The sequence below is a fragment of the Xiphophorus couchianus genome, chromosome 13 (assembly GCF_001444195.1).
Source record: "Xiphophorus couchianus chromosome 13, X_couchianus-1.0, whole genome shotgun sequence".
NCBI lineage: Eukaryota > Metazoa > Chordata > Actinopteri > Cyprinodontiformes > Poeciliidae > Xiphophorus > Xiphophorus couchianus.
The window spans coordinates 18,841,746-18,862,366 of record NC_040240.1 but is presented as its reverse complement, the minus strand read 5'-3'; the positions used below and the strand labels follow the sequence as shown (position 1 = coordinate 18,862,366).

General features: G+C 39.2%; 3 protein-coding genes across 6 annotated transcripts in view; 1 reads left to right on the top strand and 2 right to left on the bottom strand.

The window, feature by feature from the left end:
• Positions 1 to 20,621, top strand: part of LOC114155762 (gastrula zinc finger protein XlCGF8.2DB-like) — a 723,567-nt gene that overhangs the window by 656,096 nt on the left and 46,850 nt on the right. The window lies entirely within an intron of this gene.
• Positions 64 to 12,198, bottom strand: LOC114155757 (uncharacterized). 4 transcript variants are annotated; one of them, XM_028035819.1, is made up of 5 exons: positions 12,071 to 12,186; positions 9,990 to 11,326; positions 8,377 to 8,878; positions 2,996 to 3,051; positions 64 to 1,986 (listed from the first exon to the last, which is right to left on the bottom strand). In XM_028035819.1, exons 2-5 carry the CDS (start codon positions 11,214 to 11,216, stop codon positions 208 to 210), a joined length of 3,564 nt encoding a protein of 1,187 aa, XP_027891620.1. In that variant the 5' UTR covers positions 11,217 to 11,326; positions 12,071 to 12,186; the 3' UTR covers positions 64 to 207. The 4 variants fall into 4 exon arrangements, with proteins under 4 accessions (XP_027891620.1, XP_027891619.1, XP_027891621.1 ...); XM_028035818.1 differs by lacking the exons at positions 64 to 1,986; positions 2,996 to 3,051 and adding exons at positions 4,505 to 6,153; positions 7,260 to 7,893 and having other exon boundaries at positions 12,071 to 12,192; XM_028035820.1 differs by lacking the exons at positions 64 to 1,986; positions 2,996 to 3,051; positions 9,990 to 11,326 and adding exons at positions 4,505 to 6,153; positions 7,260 to 7,893 and having other exon boundaries at positions 12,071 to 12,198.
• On the bottom strand, positions 12,826 to 18,098 carry LOC114155782 (gastrula zinc finger protein XlCGF57.1-like). Its single transcript, XM_028035871.1, has 2 exons — positions 17,802 to 18,098; positions 12,826 to 15,365 (listed from the first exon to the last, which is right to left on the bottom strand). The coding sequence occupies exons 1-2, from the start codon at positions 17,968 to 17,970 to the stop codon at positions 13,825 to 13,827; spliced, it is 1,710 nt and encodes a 569-aa protein (XP_027891672.1). The 5' UTR covers positions 17,971 to 18,098; the 3' UTR covers positions 12,826 to 13,824.

Genomic DNA, 20,621 nt, shown 5'->3' with positions numbered 1-20,621 from the left:
CTAAATTTAGGAATTATACATTTCAGCATCCCCTGTGATTGTAAATAAATACATTTTCCAGTCTCTGATATGTAGAGTATTTTATTGATGTTGTTGAAACAGATTGTGGAAGTTGAACAACAGCGTGTGTTCAATCATTTTTGCTGCAATCATAGAAGAGGATTGGTATCCCCTTGTTTGCAGAAAGAAAACCAACAAACAAAAGAATTACTTGTGAAATTGTCGAAAACAGTTCTTGTTCTTCTTGATGCACAGGTGCACTTTGCACTTTGAACATTTGAAGACAGTCTGGCCCTTACACTGAGGCATCTTGCAGCGTTGCCGTCCGCTCTCCACCACCGGCCAGTGACCCACAGCATCTGATCGCACTTGCAGTGTCGGAATATCCTTAGCTGGGCCTCGACGTTTCTTCTTCTCAAATTCACTTTCGACGTCAAAGTAAGGCCAACCCCTCTTCTTCTTGGACAGGTCTTTGCCTTGCATGAAAAGAGCTTGTGCAATTGAAACCCTAAAAGCAAGAAAGTCCTTCTGCCTCAGTCTTGGAATACCCAGCGATTCGCAATCACGTTTGTATAACAGCCAGCTGTTCACAATGACCATATCGAGGAAATGACAAAACAACCTGTGGTGGTACTTCCTGGACCTAATCTGGGTGCGATAGGATGTAATCAGCACATCAAGAGCATCGACGCCAGCCACAAACTTGTTGTACAGGCTGATGATGTTTGGATATTCCACTGAATTTTTTTGCTTCAACTTTCTGTTCCATTTTTGGATGTTGGCCACAGGCTGGGCACTAGCAAAGGTGCTAGCAAGGATCACCCCCCTATAGTAAAACCACTTGACTGCTCTTATTTCCAAATCGTCGACGGCAGCCCTTTTCTCTTCAAACGACCCCAATCCCTTCTTCTTCATCTCATAGTTTGTGCTAAAGCTGCAGCCTTGGAGGCCATTTTGCTCAACAGCGCCAAGGGCTGGTATTCCCTTGTTTGTGAGAGCTGCAAACAAATCAAAGGACGTAAACTGACTGTCAAAATACAAAAGATGATTCACAGAACCATGGATGACTTGTGCAAGCTTCAGGACAATGTTTCCACTTGCCCCAATGTCTGGTTCTCCAGGTAGAGGATCCATTTTCCCTGTAAATACATCAAACGAGTGAATCAGGCCCTTTGTATCACACAACACAAAGATCTTGTATCCCCATCTGCGGAACCTTTTAGGGATATATTGCACCAGACTAGAATCGCATTTTAAAGGGACCATTTGCTGAGCAATGCACAGCATCTGATCTTTAGGGAGGCTGTTAAACTTTTGGAGAAGTGAATCAAAAACCGGCCTAATTTTGAAGAGAGCGTCTCCGCTGTTGGCGGCCATGGTGCTGTTGTCGTTGAAATGAAGGAACTTCTTAACCTTCTTCCATCTCTCCCGGGTCATCACATCAGCCACATACTCTACTCGGCACTCACTGGACCAGTACATTCCCGAATTTGGAAGATGTAGAACACTCATGTACACTAAAGTCCCGATAAACTGCTCGAGTTCATTTCGATCCAGCTTGAGGCCAGTGTAACGATTGTGTGTGCTTTCTTGAGTGAAATACAGATTGCTTTGTTCTACAATAATATTCAAAAGATCCGTGTCGAAGAAGTCCCGGAAATACTGAATGGGTTCTCTGGCTTCATCAGAGAACCCATCAGACACGGGAAGGGAACCTTGCCACGTTGGGACGTCTTTCGCAGAGAACTCTGACTGCACCGTCTCCCACGACAACCTTCGCCGCTGTCTCGTTTCAGCAGAGGCCGGTGGAGCGCATGGGGTAGCAGCGCTGGTGCTGGCAGCTGGATCGTTGTAGCTGTCGGAGTCTTCATCACTGCTGCTTTCATCGCCTGGTTTAGGTCTGTTGTCCTCATCGCTGTCGTCGCTGTCACTGAGGCAGCTGTCGTCGCTTTCCACTGGTGGGACTCTGGTTCGAAGCCTGACGTCCTGCAGAATGCAGATGATGATGATGAGGTTCTGGTTTTAAATATGATTAAATATTTAAGTCTGTGTTAATATTGATTTCTGTGTGTTTAGAAAAGCGCCATACAAATAAAATGTATTATTATTATTAATAAATGTAGAGGTACAAATCTGCAGTAGGCTGTTTTTATTGTACTTTTCACTTTTCGCAAAGTTGTATATAGTTTTTATTTCTATTCTGCATTGCCTTGTATTTTTATAAAACCACTCATTTTCTCATTTGCTTGTCATTTACATTGCCGATCAAAAGTATTGAATGTTTGACCTATATTATTGTTTTTACAAATCAGTCATGATCAACAAAATTTGGTTATTTTGGCAAATAAAATTACAAAAAAAACACTTTAAAGCTGCAGTGTATAACTTTTATTTAAAAATTTTTTGTTGTTTTTTTACATTTTTGTTAAAACTATAATTTTGAGACAGTATAATACAAGATAATCTGTGAAAAGATTGATCTCCTCCCTGAGCTACTATTGCCATCTGACCAAAAACAACCAATAAGAGCCCAAGAGGAGGGTCTTAGTGCCGTCAATCAATCTCATGTCCTCGCTCCTAATTGTTCTAATAGTGGAGAAACAACTTACTGTTACAGGAAAACCGTTTATTGACCATCATACGTGGCTTTGCTACCTGGCAATCACAACAGGATGTGCTAGCTGCAGCGTAGTAGTGGGGATGAGCAGCGCAACACAGAGTATGATTGACAACGCTTAAACAGTTTAGCAGGAAGAATGGAGAAAAAGCATCTCGATGTTCTTGATTGAGACATATCCACATAGACTCAGTGCTGTGATTGGTGCAGCTACTAAATACCAATTTGAATGGCGTAAATATTTATGTAATGAATTATTTTAGGTTTAACATTTCAAAAGTCAAACTTAACTGATTTTTAAAAGCGGTAAAACTTCCAAGGGGGTGAATACTTTTTTAAAAACATTGTTTAGCAATTTATGTGTGTGAATTTTCTCACCTGTGTTTCACTGCTTTGACGTTGAGATGTTTGTCTTCTGAACAACGTGGGACGGTCTAATCGACACAGAAAGGTGCTGATTAAAATGCGATTTATAAATAATTAAAACACATTCATTTAAACCAACATCACACAATAGGGGCAAATTTGTTTTTGGTTTTTTTTCCACACGTACCTGTACGGTTGAACTTCAGGAAGTGAGTCTTTGGACAGACTTTTCGCTCATTGTTTCAGTTTTATACTTGTTGCGTTTTGCTAACTCTGTTGCTGATTTTGCCTACTTGATCACATCAGGGCTTCAGTCGAAAAGCACACAGGACATAAGTAGGTTTTAAACTGCAGCAATGGATTCTGGGTACAGAATAAACGTCATTTACTGCAATGGAGCGGATCACGGGTGGAGAACGTTGCTCCGGTTTTCCACCAAATGTCTTCATCACTGAAGATTTGAAACTTTCAATCCTTTTCTGAACAATGTTAAGAAAAACCTGAAGACCTTAAAAGGTTTTTCAAGAAATTTGTAAAACTAATGTTTCACCAAACGTGCCACAGCTAGAGAAATTTCCAATTATGTTGCATGGAGGTAAAATTTTGCTTTTTGATGCATGTAAATAAAGTCGTAGCTACAAAAAATTTCAACATTACTGATAAACTGCATCTGTTGTTAAAATGTTCACACTTCTGATGGAATGTCACAAATTTTTCTCCATGATATATTTGCACCACCTTTTGAATCGGAAGCAAATAGTTTAGAGTTTCAAATAGTAAAGAGACAAGAGCGTAAAACAAAAAAAAGGAGGATGGGGGTTGCACAAAACTCTTACTTAAATAATCAGTATTCGGTTAGTTGTGCTGTAAGGCAATTTCTTAAGTAAAAAAATTATTCAAATTTAATTTTTACAAAAAAATTAAGCAGACTAAAATAAATTTTTGAGCATTTTGAATTGATTCAGAATTCTCAGGACTGCACCTGTAATAAATCATATGTATTTAAAATTTTTAAACATTGGCTATAACTGCAATTTTAATACAGGATAATGATAATGACCCTAATTTTTATTTCGGTACCTTTTAGTTCCACAAAAAGAGACATGATGCCAAGATCAAGTGATGTACACAGATGAACAAAATCAAATTTAACTGTTTTTAGTCGCTTTATTTGCCGTTGAAAACAAAACATCAATTCAACAAGACTACATGCATAAGTAAATTAATAAAATGAAACAAAACAGCTTTACTCGTTTGAAAACATCAAAACGAAAAGCATGTACAAACAGAGTACAAAAAATAAACGTTTAATTTTATTTCAAATGTGTCTTTAACTAAACTGCAAAAATACATTTTTACCAAGTAGAGCAAATACTTGAAATAAGGCAAAACTAATTTAGAAGTAACTTTTCAGCAAGATATAGAGGCTTGGCTTTAGGTAAATAATTCCTTAAAGTTTGTGAAAACGTTCTAGTTTCACTTATAACACAAGAAAAATGTAATAAGTGAAATAATCTGCCAATGGTACTGGTACTTTTTCCATCAATACTAAGAAATTATTTACTTAAAAAAACATCCATTAGCTTGCTGAAAAGTTATGTATAAGATAGTTTTGTATTATTTCAAGCTTAGAAACATATTTAGACTAGAAAGTTGGTAAAAACATTGTATTTTTGCAGTGTGACTACTCTAACTGGGCCTTGGTCATGTCCTCGATGTGATGCTGGTTTCCCTTCATAAACATCAGACTCTCAAAATTAATATCCGACAAGCTGGCCCTAAGAACGTCGTTGCCTTGACAGAACAGGCGCCCGACGGCAGCGCTGGATGGGACGGGTGTGTTATATTTGGTGAACAAGTCGATCAAGACCTGTTCGCCCAGAAAGGCCCGATCCGTCATGGCGTCCTTGGATCCGGCCTCCAGCCAGGTCTTCACCAGGTTCTGAGCCTTCCACTTCAGCGACCTGCGGCTCCTGCCGTCACAGGACCGAGTGATGTTGCTGAAGAAATCGTCTTCCTCATCCTCCTCATTGCAGGAGGTGTCACTGCCCTCCTCACGGAGCGCGCTCAGAGCTGTCTGTACGACCGCCTCCATTGCTTTGGTCACTCTGCCAACCTGGCTGTTATTGAACTGCTCCAACCAGAACAGACGAAACTTGGGGTGAAAGGCAGCAGCCAGCTGGCACTCCAGGTCTTCCAGGAGGGGCCCAAACCTTTTAGAGATTCCTGCCAGTGTCGCGTCCACCAGAGGACTGCAATGCAGCAGACGCTTTAACTTAACCTCCTTCAGCCTCATCACGGTGGCTGCGACTGTTGGCAGAAGGCTACCGAGATAGGCCTGGTCCTCCCCCTGGATTTTATCCAAAGCCTTGGCGATGATACACATCACCTGCCCGTATTCACTCAGGAAGCCGACATCAGAGTCGGTGAAGGTCTGCAGCTTCAGCTGCGTCATCACCCTGTTCACAGCATCCCTGTTTCTCTCAAGCAGGCTGTTGAGGACTACAACAGAGTCATAAGTTGAGTTCCATCTGGTACCGGTGGGGACCGCCAACCTCCTCTTCAACGCATCAAATATGCAGGCTGCCGCCACCGTGCTGCGGCTCTGCAGGTTCCACAGCGCCCAAACTTTGGACATGGTCTTCCTGTAGGCTGACCTGAACAGAGCGCAGTTCAGAGCCTCACTGGCGTCCACGCTGGCTACCAAATTAAAAGAATGAGCTGCACACTTCATGTGCGTTGGCAGTTCAAGGCCCAGGTTGCTGGACTTGTCAAGGGCGGCATCAACAGAGATGTACTCCACGCCTCCAGCCTCGGGATCCACATCCTGGATCCAATCTTCTTCCGAATCGGCAGCGGCTTCAGGAATGTTTGGCAAGAACTCGGCTTCTGCACCAAACTGCACAAACCTCTTCACAAAGTTTTTACCGTTGTCCGTTGTAGTTCTGGTCACTTTGTCTTGCAGATTGAACTTGGAATGGGTAACTAGCATGGCCTGGGCGAGAACATCGGAGGAGTGATGACCTTTGACCCGAGTCCAGGCCAAGAGCGCGTGCCGTCTTGCACGAGTCTTGGGGTCCAGCCAATGTGCCGTCATGCCCAGGTAGGACTTGTTGTGGGCAGACCAGCAGTCCGCAGTGGTCGCAACCCAGGGGATGTCCTCAAGCAATCTGCATTTAAAGACAAATAAGTAATATTTAACATAAATTTACACTGTATAGATAAAGTAGAGCACGACATACAAAATCAAAAACTAATCTCTCATATGATATTGTTCATCGGAATAGAAATTGAGCTCATTTTAGCAACATGTGAGTAAATTACTAAATGATTAATTGCTTATTGCAACACATACAATCTTCAGTGTAAACCATCCTTCTTGGTATATTATTTGACACAAATATTAATTGGTTAATTTGAGTGTTTTTGTTGCAATGGTGGTAAATATGTGTTATTGTGCTCTGTAACTTTCTGCATGTAAATGACTATTAATAGATAAACTGAATAAATGTATGGATATGTAACATCACCTAATGAAACAAAATAGAAAGTAATAACCACCTTAATTTGTAAAAGGTTAATAGGGACACTGATTACAGATGTTGGTTGACTGTAACTGTGTTTTCAAACATTGCAGTCCGGTGGACTCTGTTCGATTGAGGACCAAACTCCTGTTTACAAATGTAGAATTATGTTTTTAGTTGGTGTGATTTGCTTTCACACTGCACTGTCAAAAAAATCAAACACTTAGAAAAACCCTGTTCATTCTGTCTCTCCAATTAGTTCTTTTGTAAAGGTTTTTTTATTCATATAACTTCATATTTTTTCTGATGACATCACTGTAGAATATTAAATCAAATATTCTGATTAGTTACTCAGTACTTCAGTAGCCTTTTTTACCAACTAGTTTTTTGCTCTTAAGTAGCTTCTTGAACAGCTACTTTTTACTTTTACTGGAGTAAAAATATGTTAAAGCAGTGCTATTATTTCTTCAGTACAATTTTTGTGTACTTTACCCACCTCTGAATGGAGGATGGTCAGAATATAAGGCCAATCTATTTGTCTGCTGTCAACTGTTGTGATGTAATATGACATTAACGTATAACTATACTTTGCTATCGTTATTTTTCTTTGTTTGCTTTTGTTTTAAATTTATTTTCTTTGTATATAACTTTGCTTATTCTTTTATTACACTGCATTACACAAAGTCAAACTAGACAATCATTAAACCATAAACTACATCATTCTAAAAATAAGAAAACTGATTAACAAATACCTTATGAGATACTCTTCCAGCTGATCATGGCTAGCCAAGATGCTCCTGCTCAGGGTGCAGCCGGACATAGATGTCATGCTGGGATTCAACATCTTTATCAGGCCAACAAAGGTGGGGGATTCCACTACATGTAACGGTAGCATGTTGTGGACAAACAAGTCCACAATCTGTTTGTCCACCATAGACTGGCTGACATCAGTTCCAGCAGTTTTGGAAGAAGTCTCACCAAAGCTGGGATGCCGCGCTCTCTTTGCACATGGCTGTGATGACTGGCTACTAGCGCTGCTGTTAACAGACAACCTGTGTTTCCCACGTGAAGAGCCGGCCTTGATATCCTCCTCGAACTGGGTGGCATGCGCCGGATGTTTCCGGTTGATATGCGACTTTAAATTGTACAGACTCTTCGCTTGTCCCTTGATGGTGATCTTCTTGGGTTGGCACAGGACGCACTGGAAGTGGAGGGTTTTTTCGTTGGACTTATCCCTGGCCTCGAAAAAAAAGTAGTCCTTCAAGTGGGGCCACGGGTGAGACTCCAGGCTCTCAACCTCAGCGAACTTTGCCTCACCTACAGCCGTTGTTGTCGACTCCTCTTCTACACGCGGTTCATCCACAAAATAAACGCTTTGTAAGCGAGCTGAAAACAACGGAAGACTGCAGCTTTACACAATGCTTCGTTTAGCTTCCCACCACTGAGTCGAACAATCACGTCTTGTCACATGACACATGGTAAGCTAACCACCGTTGGCGCGTTGTGTCAACCAATCACAACTTATCTTCAACGAAATTACTATTTTTTTCTTTGGTAAGCTTTTTTTCAACTGAAAGTTTACAAATAGCACTTTAGGATTTGTCTGTAAACATTTATTTAGGGGAAGCTAATTGCACTAAACGTTTTCAAAGTTAGCAAAGAAGGCTATTAGCGGATTAGCGAAGGTGTTTGTTTATGCATTAGCCTGTATGAGTAGAGTACATGCACACTGGAAGTAGTGTGTCTGTACTAGATGACATTAGTTTAAAAAAATCATGGGTTATATAAAAACAAATATTTGTATTGTCATATGACAAGTAAATATTTTTTGTAATCAAGGATGTTCCATTAAATAGAAAAGCAACTCACCTGTGTGAATTCTCGTGCGTTTCGTCTTGGAGTCATCTTGAGAAAAAAACCCATCATGCATTTCTCCAGAGAACAGATTTTTCCAACATTTCCCGTTTGGTTGCAGATCTTTGTCTTGCCCTAATTGTGAGTCGTTTTCTTCCTGAACCTGGTTCTCAGCTTCAGCAGCATCCTGGAAGTCCAGTTGGTTTCTGTCCGGGTCAAGGTGGTATTTTTCTTCGTTTACAGGAGAAACCTCAAAGGTATACGTCTTCCACTTCAGCAAAAGATGATCTTCATCCTGACTGACACAGAGTTCCTCTTCTTCCTCTTTTATTTGGGAAGCTTCAAACTCCTGCTGCTCTTCTTTAAGTAGTGGGGGATTTCGTTCCTCCTGATGACCCCTTATCTGTTGATGTTCTTCCCCGTCTTGCTCTTCTTTAATCTGCAGAGGTTCTGCTTTCTTCTGGTGCGAACTGACGTTCCTCTCTTGCTTGCTCCGCTGCTCCATTTCACCATAATACTATAGTTGTAGAAAGGAAAACAGAAAAAAATAGAAAGCACATTTTAGTAGGTCAAATAAACCACACTTTCCTTAGTCTATGCATAGACAAATGCATTATTTAGCATCCAAACATTAAATAATATACATAGAAATACAGTGGATCAACAAGTACACAGCAGATATAGCTGCAATCTAAATTTTTCATAGTACTGTATTTTCCGGACTATAAACCATAAAGTTAAAAATAAAAACTGGAAAAGTACAAATATAAGATAAATCAATCAGACAGCTGCAGCTGATCCAGAACGCTGCTGCTGGTGTTCTCACTAAAACCAGGAAAATAGAGCACATTACACCAGTTCTAAAGTCCCTACACTGGCTCCCTGTAACTCAGAGAATAGATTTTAAAATACTGTTGTTAGTTTATAAATCACTAAGCGGTTCAGCACCACAATAAATTAAAGATCAGCTGTAAACCTTCCAGACATCTCAGGTCTTCTGGTTCTGGTCTGCATCCCCAGAACCAAACATGGAGAAGCAGCATTCAGCTTCAATGAACCACAAATCTGAAACAAACTTCCAGAATGCTGCAAGACAGCTGAGACACTGAGTTTCTTTAGATCTGGACTAAAAAAAAACACCTGTTTAGAGTTGCCTTTGAAGAACAATCGAGTAGCAATTTAACGATGGCACTGGACTTAATGTAATGTTTTGATTGTTGATTCTATGTTGCATGACTTTGTGTTTGTTATGATGTAAAGCACTTTGAAATGCCTTGCTGCTAAAATGTGCTATTCAAATAAAATTTGATTGAAAGCCGCTGATACCGCCACAACGACGCAGCAGAGGGGACAGACAACCCAAAGTTTGAGTCATAACAGCTCAATTCACCATCACATTAATTTGTAAACAAATGTATTAAGGTTGGAAAAAAAAAAAGAAAAAATTGCCAAGTTTAGCTTTAAATTAACTGATTACGGTAATTTCCGAACGGTGCCTGTAACATAGTAAAAGTACTGATGAAACAAAACAGAAAAGTTATTGATTGGTTTATTCATCTTCCTCCTGCGCTCTGAAACCACTGAAGTCATCTTCTTTAGTGTCGGAGTTGAACAGCTTCGTCACATACCTTTTCTGTCTCTATGTCAGTGTTACTCTCCGTGCGGCTGTCATCCCGGGGTAAAGCTGGCTCTGAAGCTGTGGTGCCCTCTTCACGCAGCAGTCCAGCCTTTTGGAACCCATTGATGATGGTGGATTCATTCACTCTTCTCCACGCTGTTAGGATCCTCCGACAGACCTCAGAAAACGACGCTCTTCGCATTCGACCAGTTTCTGTGTAGGATTTATCCCCGCTACTCATCCAAGCCTCCCATTCAGCCCTGAGTGCTGCTTTAAATGCTCGATTCACACTGATGTCAAGGGGTTGCAAATACTTCGTTGTATCTTCAGGAATAACAGCAGGAATTGAGCTGGTTCTCTTGATGACTTCTTTCACCGAATCAGTGATGTAGGCCCTCATACTGTCCAAAACAAGCAGCGCTTTTTGCCGGTGAAAAAGTCCCCCTGGGCGCTTTCCGTAGCACTCCATTAACCAGTCCTTCATCAGATTTTCTGTCATCCGTCCTTTCTGGTTGACTTTAACTACAATGTCCTTCGGGAGTTGGTCTTTCGGCATAGTTTTGCGTTTAAAAATCACCATTGGGGGGAGTTTTTTTCCAGAAGCGGTGCAGCCCAGGACACAGGTGAAATGTATCTTGTCGTGTCCGTTGGTTTTCTCCAAAATGGATGATGCGCCCGTCTTGTTTACAGTCTTGGTCAGAGACATATCAAATGTCAATGGCACTTCACCCATATTTATAATGTTGTCTGGTCCGATGGCGTTCTCCACGATCTTGGTTTCAACAAATTGTCGAAAATTTGTAACTTTTTCCTGGTAGTCCGGGGGCAGTCGCTGACAGAGAGTTGTCCGTGCCCTGGTGAACAGGTTCTTTCTTCTCATAAATCTAAAACACCAGGACGGTCCTCCATTAAAATTGTCAATATTCATTTGGCGGGCAATTGATTTGGCATTCAGCCGGATTTGCACGGTGGATACACCTCGGCCGCCTGCTCTCTGAGTTTTTACCCAATCCTCAAGAGCATCTTCAAGTTCAGGCCACCTGCTTTCATTTCCTCTGAAAGCCTTTCTCGTCTTTTGGCATTTGTTGAGTTCTACCTCCTGCTGTCTCCAACGCCGAATCATGGATTCGTTCACGCCGAGCTTAAATGCAGCGGCTCTATTTCCCTCCAGTACTGCCAGGTCGATAGCCTTCAACTTAAAAGCGGCATCATAAGACGTTCTTCGTGTGGTTTCCATGATGAGGAGGTATGAGTTTGAAAGAAAATCTCCTTCGTGCCTGCTGCTACCATGGGATTTGTGCTAAATGAAAATCGGAGCTTTCTTCTTCACTTCTTGCTAACGACCCCCTGGCGGTTAAAAAAAAAACACACAGAAAAGCCGCATCTTCGCATAAGCCGCATGGTTCAAGTAAGTCAAACAGGTTTCATATTACTGATTACTTACAACTTTATATTATTTCATATTTAGCCTTTCATTCTTGTTAATATTCCGCATGAAACATGTCTAACCGTTCCAATATAGATGAAGGGTGGCTAATGTTAGCAACACAATCCCGATAACATATTTCTCTCTATTTTCTGGAGACAAAACACTTGGGGGAATTTGTTAAAAACTAGATTAGTATGCGTGTAATCGGTCTGATGCGAAATAAGCCATCAAAAACGCTAATAAACAGCAAACTAACACCGCATTGTGCAGACGGGCAGCCATATTGGATACCAAACGAACGGTGCTAACGGAGACTTTGCTATTGCAATAACAACTTCAAGGGGTGTTATTGTTTTATTTCCAAGTCGGAAGTGGCACAAAATTGTTGAATCCATCTACTGATAGCCTCGGACACACGAAAACTCGTATATACATAATCTGAGACGGAATAGTGGCGAGAATACAAACATCGGAACTGCATTCAACAGCTTCTCCAAAATGTTCTCAACACCGATGTTTCAAATCTGTTCGCTAGATTACCTAGTGTCGGTCGAGCTCTTCCTCGGACTCGACGATTGATTTCTTTAGTGTGGATTTTAACTACTGCTTAATGAAATATATCTGAAGATGAACCAAAGACACTCAGTCTCCATAAGACTCACCTACTCCTTCCTCAAAGTAACACAGAAATACAACAAAGTACGACGCTGGCGCGTTGTTCCTCCCAAAGCGTCTCGCTGCACAACATGGAGAGAAATTTCACCCGGAAACAAAATCTTCCGCTCGGGTTAATCTCTACCGTTTGAAAGGCCCATCACTGGCCCCTACTGGATGGGATGGTGAACAGAGAAATAAATATTTAATTCTTTACTAAATAAAAGTTCTCCCTTATATTTTTTAAATACATACTTAATTATGCATTTACATTTATATATGTTATTCAGATGTGTAGCTGAGGTGATTTAAAACTCTTTTATGGACTTTATACACCTTTAAACAATTGCTATCATTTATAAAGACTGTTTTTACAATATTTAAATGAATATCCAGCCACCTAATGTCCAGAAACGGTAGTTTGTCATTAATGAGACATAACATTTACCAACAACATAACAACATACCAATTAAACCAAAACACCAGGCAGCAGAGACATCTACTATGGAAGTCTGTAATATCCCGGATTATTGGTTGCTGTACTAACCAATAGAATATTTTCCATTGATTAATGTTAAGAGTATGAATAACTCTGCAAATATATTTTTTTCATGTCAATAAAAAACAAAAAAAAAATTTTTTCACTTTCACTCGTGTTGTGGAAAAAGCACGCATCATTTCTGGCTTCCAGAAATAATGCTGCTGTTTACATTTATTCAAATGAAAATGGAAAACAAATTCACAAAAATAAGGAATCTAAACTATTTGAAAACTCAATTTTATTTAATTTTATGTTAATTCATTCACTTTAACCGTGCAGGTTTTCATGTACAATTCAGAAAAAAAAACCCTGTGCTCAATGAACAAATGAAGCATTAGTAAACCATACCAATAACATTCATGTGCTTTGTACGCAATTTAAAACATTAAACATATTGTTTAAATCCTCATTAGCATATATAAACACACAGAATTAGCTTATAGCAACTTAGCTCTGTGAGTAATTACTTCAAAATAAACAAGTAATTGTCAAACAGACCTTTAGATTTATGTCAACATTAATTTAAATCAACAGCGTCTGAATGTGTGCATAAATGAGTGAATGACTTAATGTAGAGTAAAGCGTTTCAGGGCCCTCAGGACTAAATAAAATGCTGCACAAGTACAGACATTTTAATACCCTGATTAGTAAGAGAGAAAAAAAGTTAAAGTTTTTATGTCTCCAAGCTAAATTTTGGCATTGATCCATCACAAAAAGATGAAAATCTACACGAAAAACAACTGCAGCAGGAATTTTACACCTGAACGTCATCAATTAAAGTTCAAAGGTTACATTATCAGAAGGGGAGCTGCAGATTTTAGTGATTTTTCCTTGAAAAACAGTTACATTTTATCTATATGGTCAAACTTTGAAAACTGACACCAGGAAACAGTTTCTTAAAGTATCAGACATTTCAACCTTTCATTAGTTTCCTGACATTTTTTAAGCTCATGTGCCAGATATTGCTCACTTGATTTATGACTTATGAATGACAAAAGAAGATCTGAGAGGAAATTATCTCTGACAGGAGTGTTTTGTGAGAAAGGTTTTTGTTTGAGATATTTTCTAGTTTGTTTCTAATAAAGCTTTCCTGTTGACTATTTAAATAATGTAGTTAATTTACTTTTTTTAACTGCTGATTTTCACAGTCAAGTCAACTTTTTTTCAAACATTTTTCACAAATCACACACAAAAATGTTTCTCACCTTTATGAGTCATGTCTAGCAAGAGACAGAATTCTCACTCGCATGATTTCTCATGTGAAGAATTAAACTACATTTTTTACAGAAACGTTTTTCACAAATATTGCATGAGAAAGGCTTCTCCCCTGTGTGAATTCTCATGTGAACAGTTAAGTGACATTTTTTACAGAAACGCTTATCACAAACATTGCATGAGAAAGGTTTTTCACCCGTGTGAATTCTCATGTGGACGGTTAAATGGCATTTTTCACGGAAACGTTTTCCACACACCTTGCACAAGAATGGCCGCTCACCTTTGTGAATAGTCAGGTGTTCCGTTAAAGACTGTTTGTATTGGAAACTTTTCCCACACAGTGTGCATGAGAAAGGCCTGTCACTTGTGTGAGTTCTCAAATGAACAGATAAATGATTTTTTTGAGTGTAGGTTTTTCCACAGATGACACAAGAAAAAGGCCTGTCACCTGTGTGCACTCTCATGTGAAGATTAAGAAAAGCTTTTGCACAGAAGCCTTTTCCACAAATCTCGCAGGAGAAAGGCTTCTCTGCAACGTGAGTTCTCACGTGAACGGTTAAACTACTTTTTCGATTAAAGCTTTTTCCACAAATCTTACAAGGGAAAGGCCTGTCACCAGTGTGAATTTTCATGTGTTCAGTTAAAAAATCTTTTTCACAGAAACCTTCTCCACAAATCTTACACGAGAAAGGGTCTTCACCTGTGTGACTTTCCATGTGAAGAGTCAAACGGCCTTTACGACAAAATGTTTTGAAGCAAATCACACAAGCGAAACGCTTCCCACCAGTATGGGTCATCGTGTGGCGGCGTAAATCAGCTTTTAGACGGAAATCTTTTCCACAAACCTTGCACAGAAAAGGCCTCTCGCCTGTGTGAACGCTCATGTGATCAGTCAACAAACCTTTTTCAATGAATCCTTTTTCACAAATCTTGCAAGAGAAAGGTCTCTCACCTGTGTGAGTTCTTGTATGAATGGTTAAATGTCCTTTCTGACTGAAACTTTTTCCACAAAGGTTGCACAAGAATGGCTTCTCACCTGTGTGAGTTCTCATGTGAACATCTAAATGACATTTTCGACTGGCAGTTTTTCCACATATCTTACATGAAAAAAGTCCCTCATCTGTGTGAATTTTCAAGTGTTTCATCAATAAAATGTTTTCAGTAAACGTTTCATCACAAATTCTACAAGAAAACACATTTTTATCTTGAGTTTCATTGAGTTGATTTTGTATTGTACTATGATGATGCTCATCATTATTTTGCTGCAGCTCTTCATCTCTTTCTGATTCTTCGTGATTGTTTGTAGGAGTCACCATGAAGACATCAGTCTCCCACTTCACCACGACTTGCTCTATTTCCTGACTCTCCTGCTCTTCTTTTAACTCCTGATGTTCCAGATCCCCCGGCTCTTCTTTTATCTGCTGACATGGCAGCTCCTCTTGCTCTTCCTTTATCCTCGGGGCTTCTGGTTCCTCCTGGTCCAAATTAGAGATGTTCTCTTGGTTAAACAGACGCTGCTCCTTCACATCATCAGGATGCAGGAAGTCTGGTCAGGCAAGCAAACAGAAGCTTTTATCAAAAATAGAATTTGAGACAAATTGTCCTATAATCATCGTAAAAACTGAGTAAACAATATGTTAATGATGAACTAATTTTATCTATACAAGGATAAAGTTAGGCACTGAATAGGACTGGACGATGTGGCTGAAAAACGTAAGTGCAAGTGTCGATACCAGTCGATATCAATAATTGTCAATATTGATAATTATTTATTCGTTTTTTTGTTACAAATATCTGAAATGCTGCCAGACTGGTGGCATGACCATTCCTCTTTTATCCACAGTTTTCACTCGACGCTAGGGGTTGAACGAATTCATATTTTTTAAGGTCGACACATCGTGATAATAGTCGAGTCGACGTCGACTTGTCACGGTGACGTCATAGCGATGTTAGCGCAAAACGCTTCACAACTACTTGAAGGCTTTATCAGCTATATTCATGGCAAATATTGGATCTTCCTCCTTCCCCCGCTTTTACTAAGTCTATTATGCAGAATTAAAAGAACAATAAACAGATCATTCTTCGTGAGCAGCGGAGAAAAGTCCGTTGCACAAAGCCGGGTCTGACTTTTTCTTTTTTTTTAAATGTTTTTTTCAGCACTAGTTTATTTGACAGCAATCTGACTGTAAGGGGGCAGAGAGAGCGGAGCGGGGGAGAGAGCCATGGGCCCAACAAACAGAGAACGGGAGTCGGACTCCAGACTACCCGGTCTAAAGTCTCTATATGCGGGGCGCCACGCTAACCACTGCGCCACGCAACGCCCCTATTGCGGTAGCCTATGCTGAAATTTTTAGCTTCTCTTTGGTAAATTATTTACATTTTTATACAATTTGAGCTTTCTGACGAACTCATCTAGTTCACCGTCTTTCATTTCCTTGGAAAAATCAGTTTTGTCACGTGATTGCGACTAGTCGACTGGCCCAGAAAAAAGTCATTGCAGAAAAAAGAATCGACTAGTCGACTAATTGGTGCAACTCCTACTCCACGCTGTTGTTTTTTATTTTTAAGCAGCTATGAGGAACAGTGGTGGAAATTTAAACTGCTGCTGAACAAATTACTCAACAGGTTGTTGCTAAGTAACCATGGCATGAGTGGGTTGCTAGGTAACCAAAAAGTGAGTGAGTCAGTTGATGCCACCCACGCGGCTTAGTTGGCCGCGAGGTTGAGCGGCAAAAATAATAATGAATTAAGTGAAATAAAATGAGAAAAAAAGAAAGAGGGGTTAAGCATCTGAAGTCTTTCCTCTGCCTACATCTCCCAGAATGCTGTGCAGTTCTGGTTCAGAGTTCAGTAAATATATATTTTGAATATTCTATCAGATGTATTGTCTATTGATATTGATCATGTGTCTATTGTGATATATATTATTGATTTATTGCCCGGCCCTACCACTGAGACAGTGTCTTGACTACAGGCCAAATTAAATCGATTAAAATCAGATTTAAAATAAGATTGAAAAAAAATGTACTGAACAAAATAGTTAAAGAGTTATATGTTGTTTATCAAACATAATGTTTATGTTTATGCATTTAGCAGATTATTTTATCCAAAGCGACTTACAAATAAGGATATAACAATACAGGAATAGACTTGAACCAGAAGACTTGAATGGTCTGGAGGGTTGACACAACTGCAAGTCTTTATCTGTATTTTTTCTGCTAAGCCGTTCAGTGACTTTCTAATTTATTTTTTCAGAGTTACTGTCACAAATTGGTGTGTGGCGACAACACAACCAATAATAAACAAGGTATTACTCAAAGTATCTGATTGGGTATTTCCATTAAAAGTAGTGGAAATACTTTTAATGGAAACACTCTATGGAATGTTTATTTCTCAAAATTTGTAAGGGATGCTTAGCAAAACACAAATTGTAGAGGATTTCTGGTTATTTTCTTAATTTCAGCTCAACATTTCAACATATCCTACCAAAAATATCCTACTTTGTTCTATTTCTTATATGCACTAGTGGCGTGATTTACAGGCTTTAAGATACTGAATATTTTTGCAGGCGGGTGTTGCTCTTTGTAAGACGGCCGCTATGAACAGCTGCAGATTAAGGCCAAGGTTTTCTGTAGCGCTTGAAGGCCGATATGTTTTGTTTAACACGATCAGGCAGTCTGCTGTCCCATTATGGCTTAAAAAAATGTTTTAACATCGCTTCCTTTGGGATGAAACCGCCCATCCGTCCGGTTTAATACGGTTCGTCTTTACCGAACCGTATTAAACCCCATCAGGCCATCTGAGGAGTAAACCAGTGAATCAGGTCTCTTCATTTTACGTTGTTTTAACAACGTTTTAACGATTACTTTTCCCTTTACCGACATGTTTATATGTCTAAATAGTTATTAAAAAGCTACTACTTTAAACTGCATCGAGCCATTTCCTTTCTTAATTGCACATTAGTACTGCAGGTGTTTCGTACCTACTCGGTGTAAAATAATCTGGGGTGCTCGGGTTAAATCCAGCAGCCTGCGCTGATCATCCACCTCCTCTTCGGCCTTTACGATGATTGTTTTGAACTCTGCTGGTGTTTCTTCGGCGGAAGTTAACTGTTCGTTCATGAACTCCCTTTCGGGGTGAACTAAAGACATTTTTACAGCTGAATCGCAGAAGATACGAGTCTCCAAAAAGACTCCAGTATAAACGTTGCTGTCGTATCTTTCACCATCTCATCCCATTCCTCAGTTTGTCTTCTTCTGCTCCTCCTCTTTGTGCTTCACAGCGCATGACAGACCAACTGCAAGGCGCCTTACCGCCTCCTGCTGGACTGAGAAATAGAGGAAAGAGAGGAAACAACAAAAAATCCCCAATTTGCAATGTTAATTTTTTGCTAAGGTATGAGCACACTGTTTGGTTTTCATGGTAAAAATACTAATATAAGTAGAGGATTGGCAACTAATATAAATGTTCACCGCCTTCACCCCTTTTTGCAGTTTTGATTAAGGAAATTAAAGTATTTGTCCACTATGTGAACACACATGAATGTTATAGGTCATTGAATATCTTTCATTTGTTATAACATCTGCTTTTTGTTTCTTTTTTTTGTTTGTTTGTTTGTTTTTGTACCAAAAATATTTACTGTGGAAGTACACATCCCTGCAATACTTTTTCATATCTTGTATTCTGTTCATTTGTTTGCCTTTGTATTTGTGAAAGATGTTTTCTCAATTAAAAAAACCCACAAAATTATTTAGAATACATGTGTTGCTGCTGGAGCAGAGCAAAGTACCACGTTTGTGACGCATAAGGAATCAAAATGTTATGGGTGCCATGTTCAAAAGTGAAGCATTTTCATAACATGAAAGAGTAAAACCAGTCCGATTGCAACGATCAGGTCTCTGACTGACTGATCACTGAACTGACGATTTGGCATGTGAAATGTTTTTGTCTGAAAGTTGTTAAATTTAGCAATAAAGTTTCCATAGGACTATAGGTAATCACACACCTGCAGACATAACCTGGTGGGTCAGTCTGGTTTGCCGTCCTCTCTGACGGCAAAACAAAATGAAACAATGACTTATTTTTAGACCTTCACAAAGTTAGATGAGACCGGTTTCACAAGTATTAGCCCAACTCCCAAAATTAAAGAAATCACCTCAAGTAAAAAACAACTTCAATGAGAATAAAATGTAGAATTAGCATCAGAATAACTCAAACTGACCATTATTGTTAGTAATAATAATAATAATAATAATAATAATAATAATAATAATAATAATAATAATAATGGATTAGCAAATTAGCTAAATCTGTGGAGATGATGAAGGAATGTTATATTGCATCGTCAAAAGTAAGAGGAAGCAAGACAACAATTGATCATTTCAAAATTTTAAATAGGATTAAAATGAAACTTTATTTGGTTTAGTTACTTAGAAATAACTCTAGAAATAAAAGTTATCAGGTAATATTCACCTTACCACATTAGTAAAATGCAGATTGGGCCATAAGTTTCCTTACATAGAAAAAATAAACTCTTTATAGTGGAGAACCGTTTTTATTTTTGTGGGACTCTGTGTAATCGCTGCACGTCTTGGACCACTTCGTGGTTGATTTGCAACATTTTCAGTTTTCTGAAAGTTGCAAATAAGTTTTGCCACAGTGTTGTGTGTGTGTGTGTGATGCTCGTTCCATGTTTTCTGTTAAAGCTTCGTGCAACAATGCGTCTGCTTCCCGATCCAGCCACCAGTATAATTTCTATTCTTTCCCCTTTTGTCAAATGCATCTTCTTGGGTTTCTGAAATATCAAAGAAATGTACATTTTACATTCTCCTTTGTATGGAAACTTATTCTTGTGTAATTTGTCATGAGTCTTTCTCTGAAAAAAAATGATTGACTAAACACAAGAATTCACAGAGTAGAGAAACCGTTCTCGTGTAAGACTTGTCAAAAAGTCTTCAGTAAAATAAGTAAATTAGTTTGTCACATGAGCTGTCACACAGATGAGAGGCCTTTCTCATGTGATACCTGTGGAAAAAAGTTTACTAAAAGAAGTACTTTAAATAAACACGTGAAAGCCCACGCACCTCGGAAGCCGCACACATGTAACTTATGTGGAAAGACTTTCATTCAGAAAAATGCTTTAACTTGTCATGTCAGAGTCCACACAGGTGAGAAGCCTTTCTTGTGTAATGCTTGTGGGAATACTTTTTCTCAAAGAGCTACTTTAACTCGTCACATGAAAAGTCATGTTGCTGAAAAATGTTTCCCGTGTTCAACCTGTGGAAGAGGTTTTGATCTACAATATTCTTTAAATATTCACATGAGAACTCACACAGGTGAGAAGCCTTTCTCGTGTGTGTCCTGTGGAAAACATTTCACTCAGAAAAGTAGCCTAAATTTTCACATAAGAAGTCGCACATGTCAGACTTCTGGACAAAGCCACAGTCAAAAAGCTAACATGCCAACTAACACGTGTAAGAGACGTTTCACTTGTGTGTCCTGTGTCCTGTTCATTGAACCATCACATGCGAATGCACAAAGATGAGAAGGTGTAACCATGTAACATTTTCAAGCATTGGGGTGCTGATTAACTCACAGCCCAGAAGCTGGTATAACTAAATAGTAATCACAGTTAAGTTCATAGCTTCTTCTTTTTAATAGCAACTTTAGTTGTTTTTTTCCCAATGAGTAGAATGTAATATTTTCTAGAAACTTCCTATTTTAACAGAACAAAAACTGAAATATAAATAAGCAGTATGTCTTAACTGAAGAATAAAGGTGTATAAAATTGTGGACAAGAATT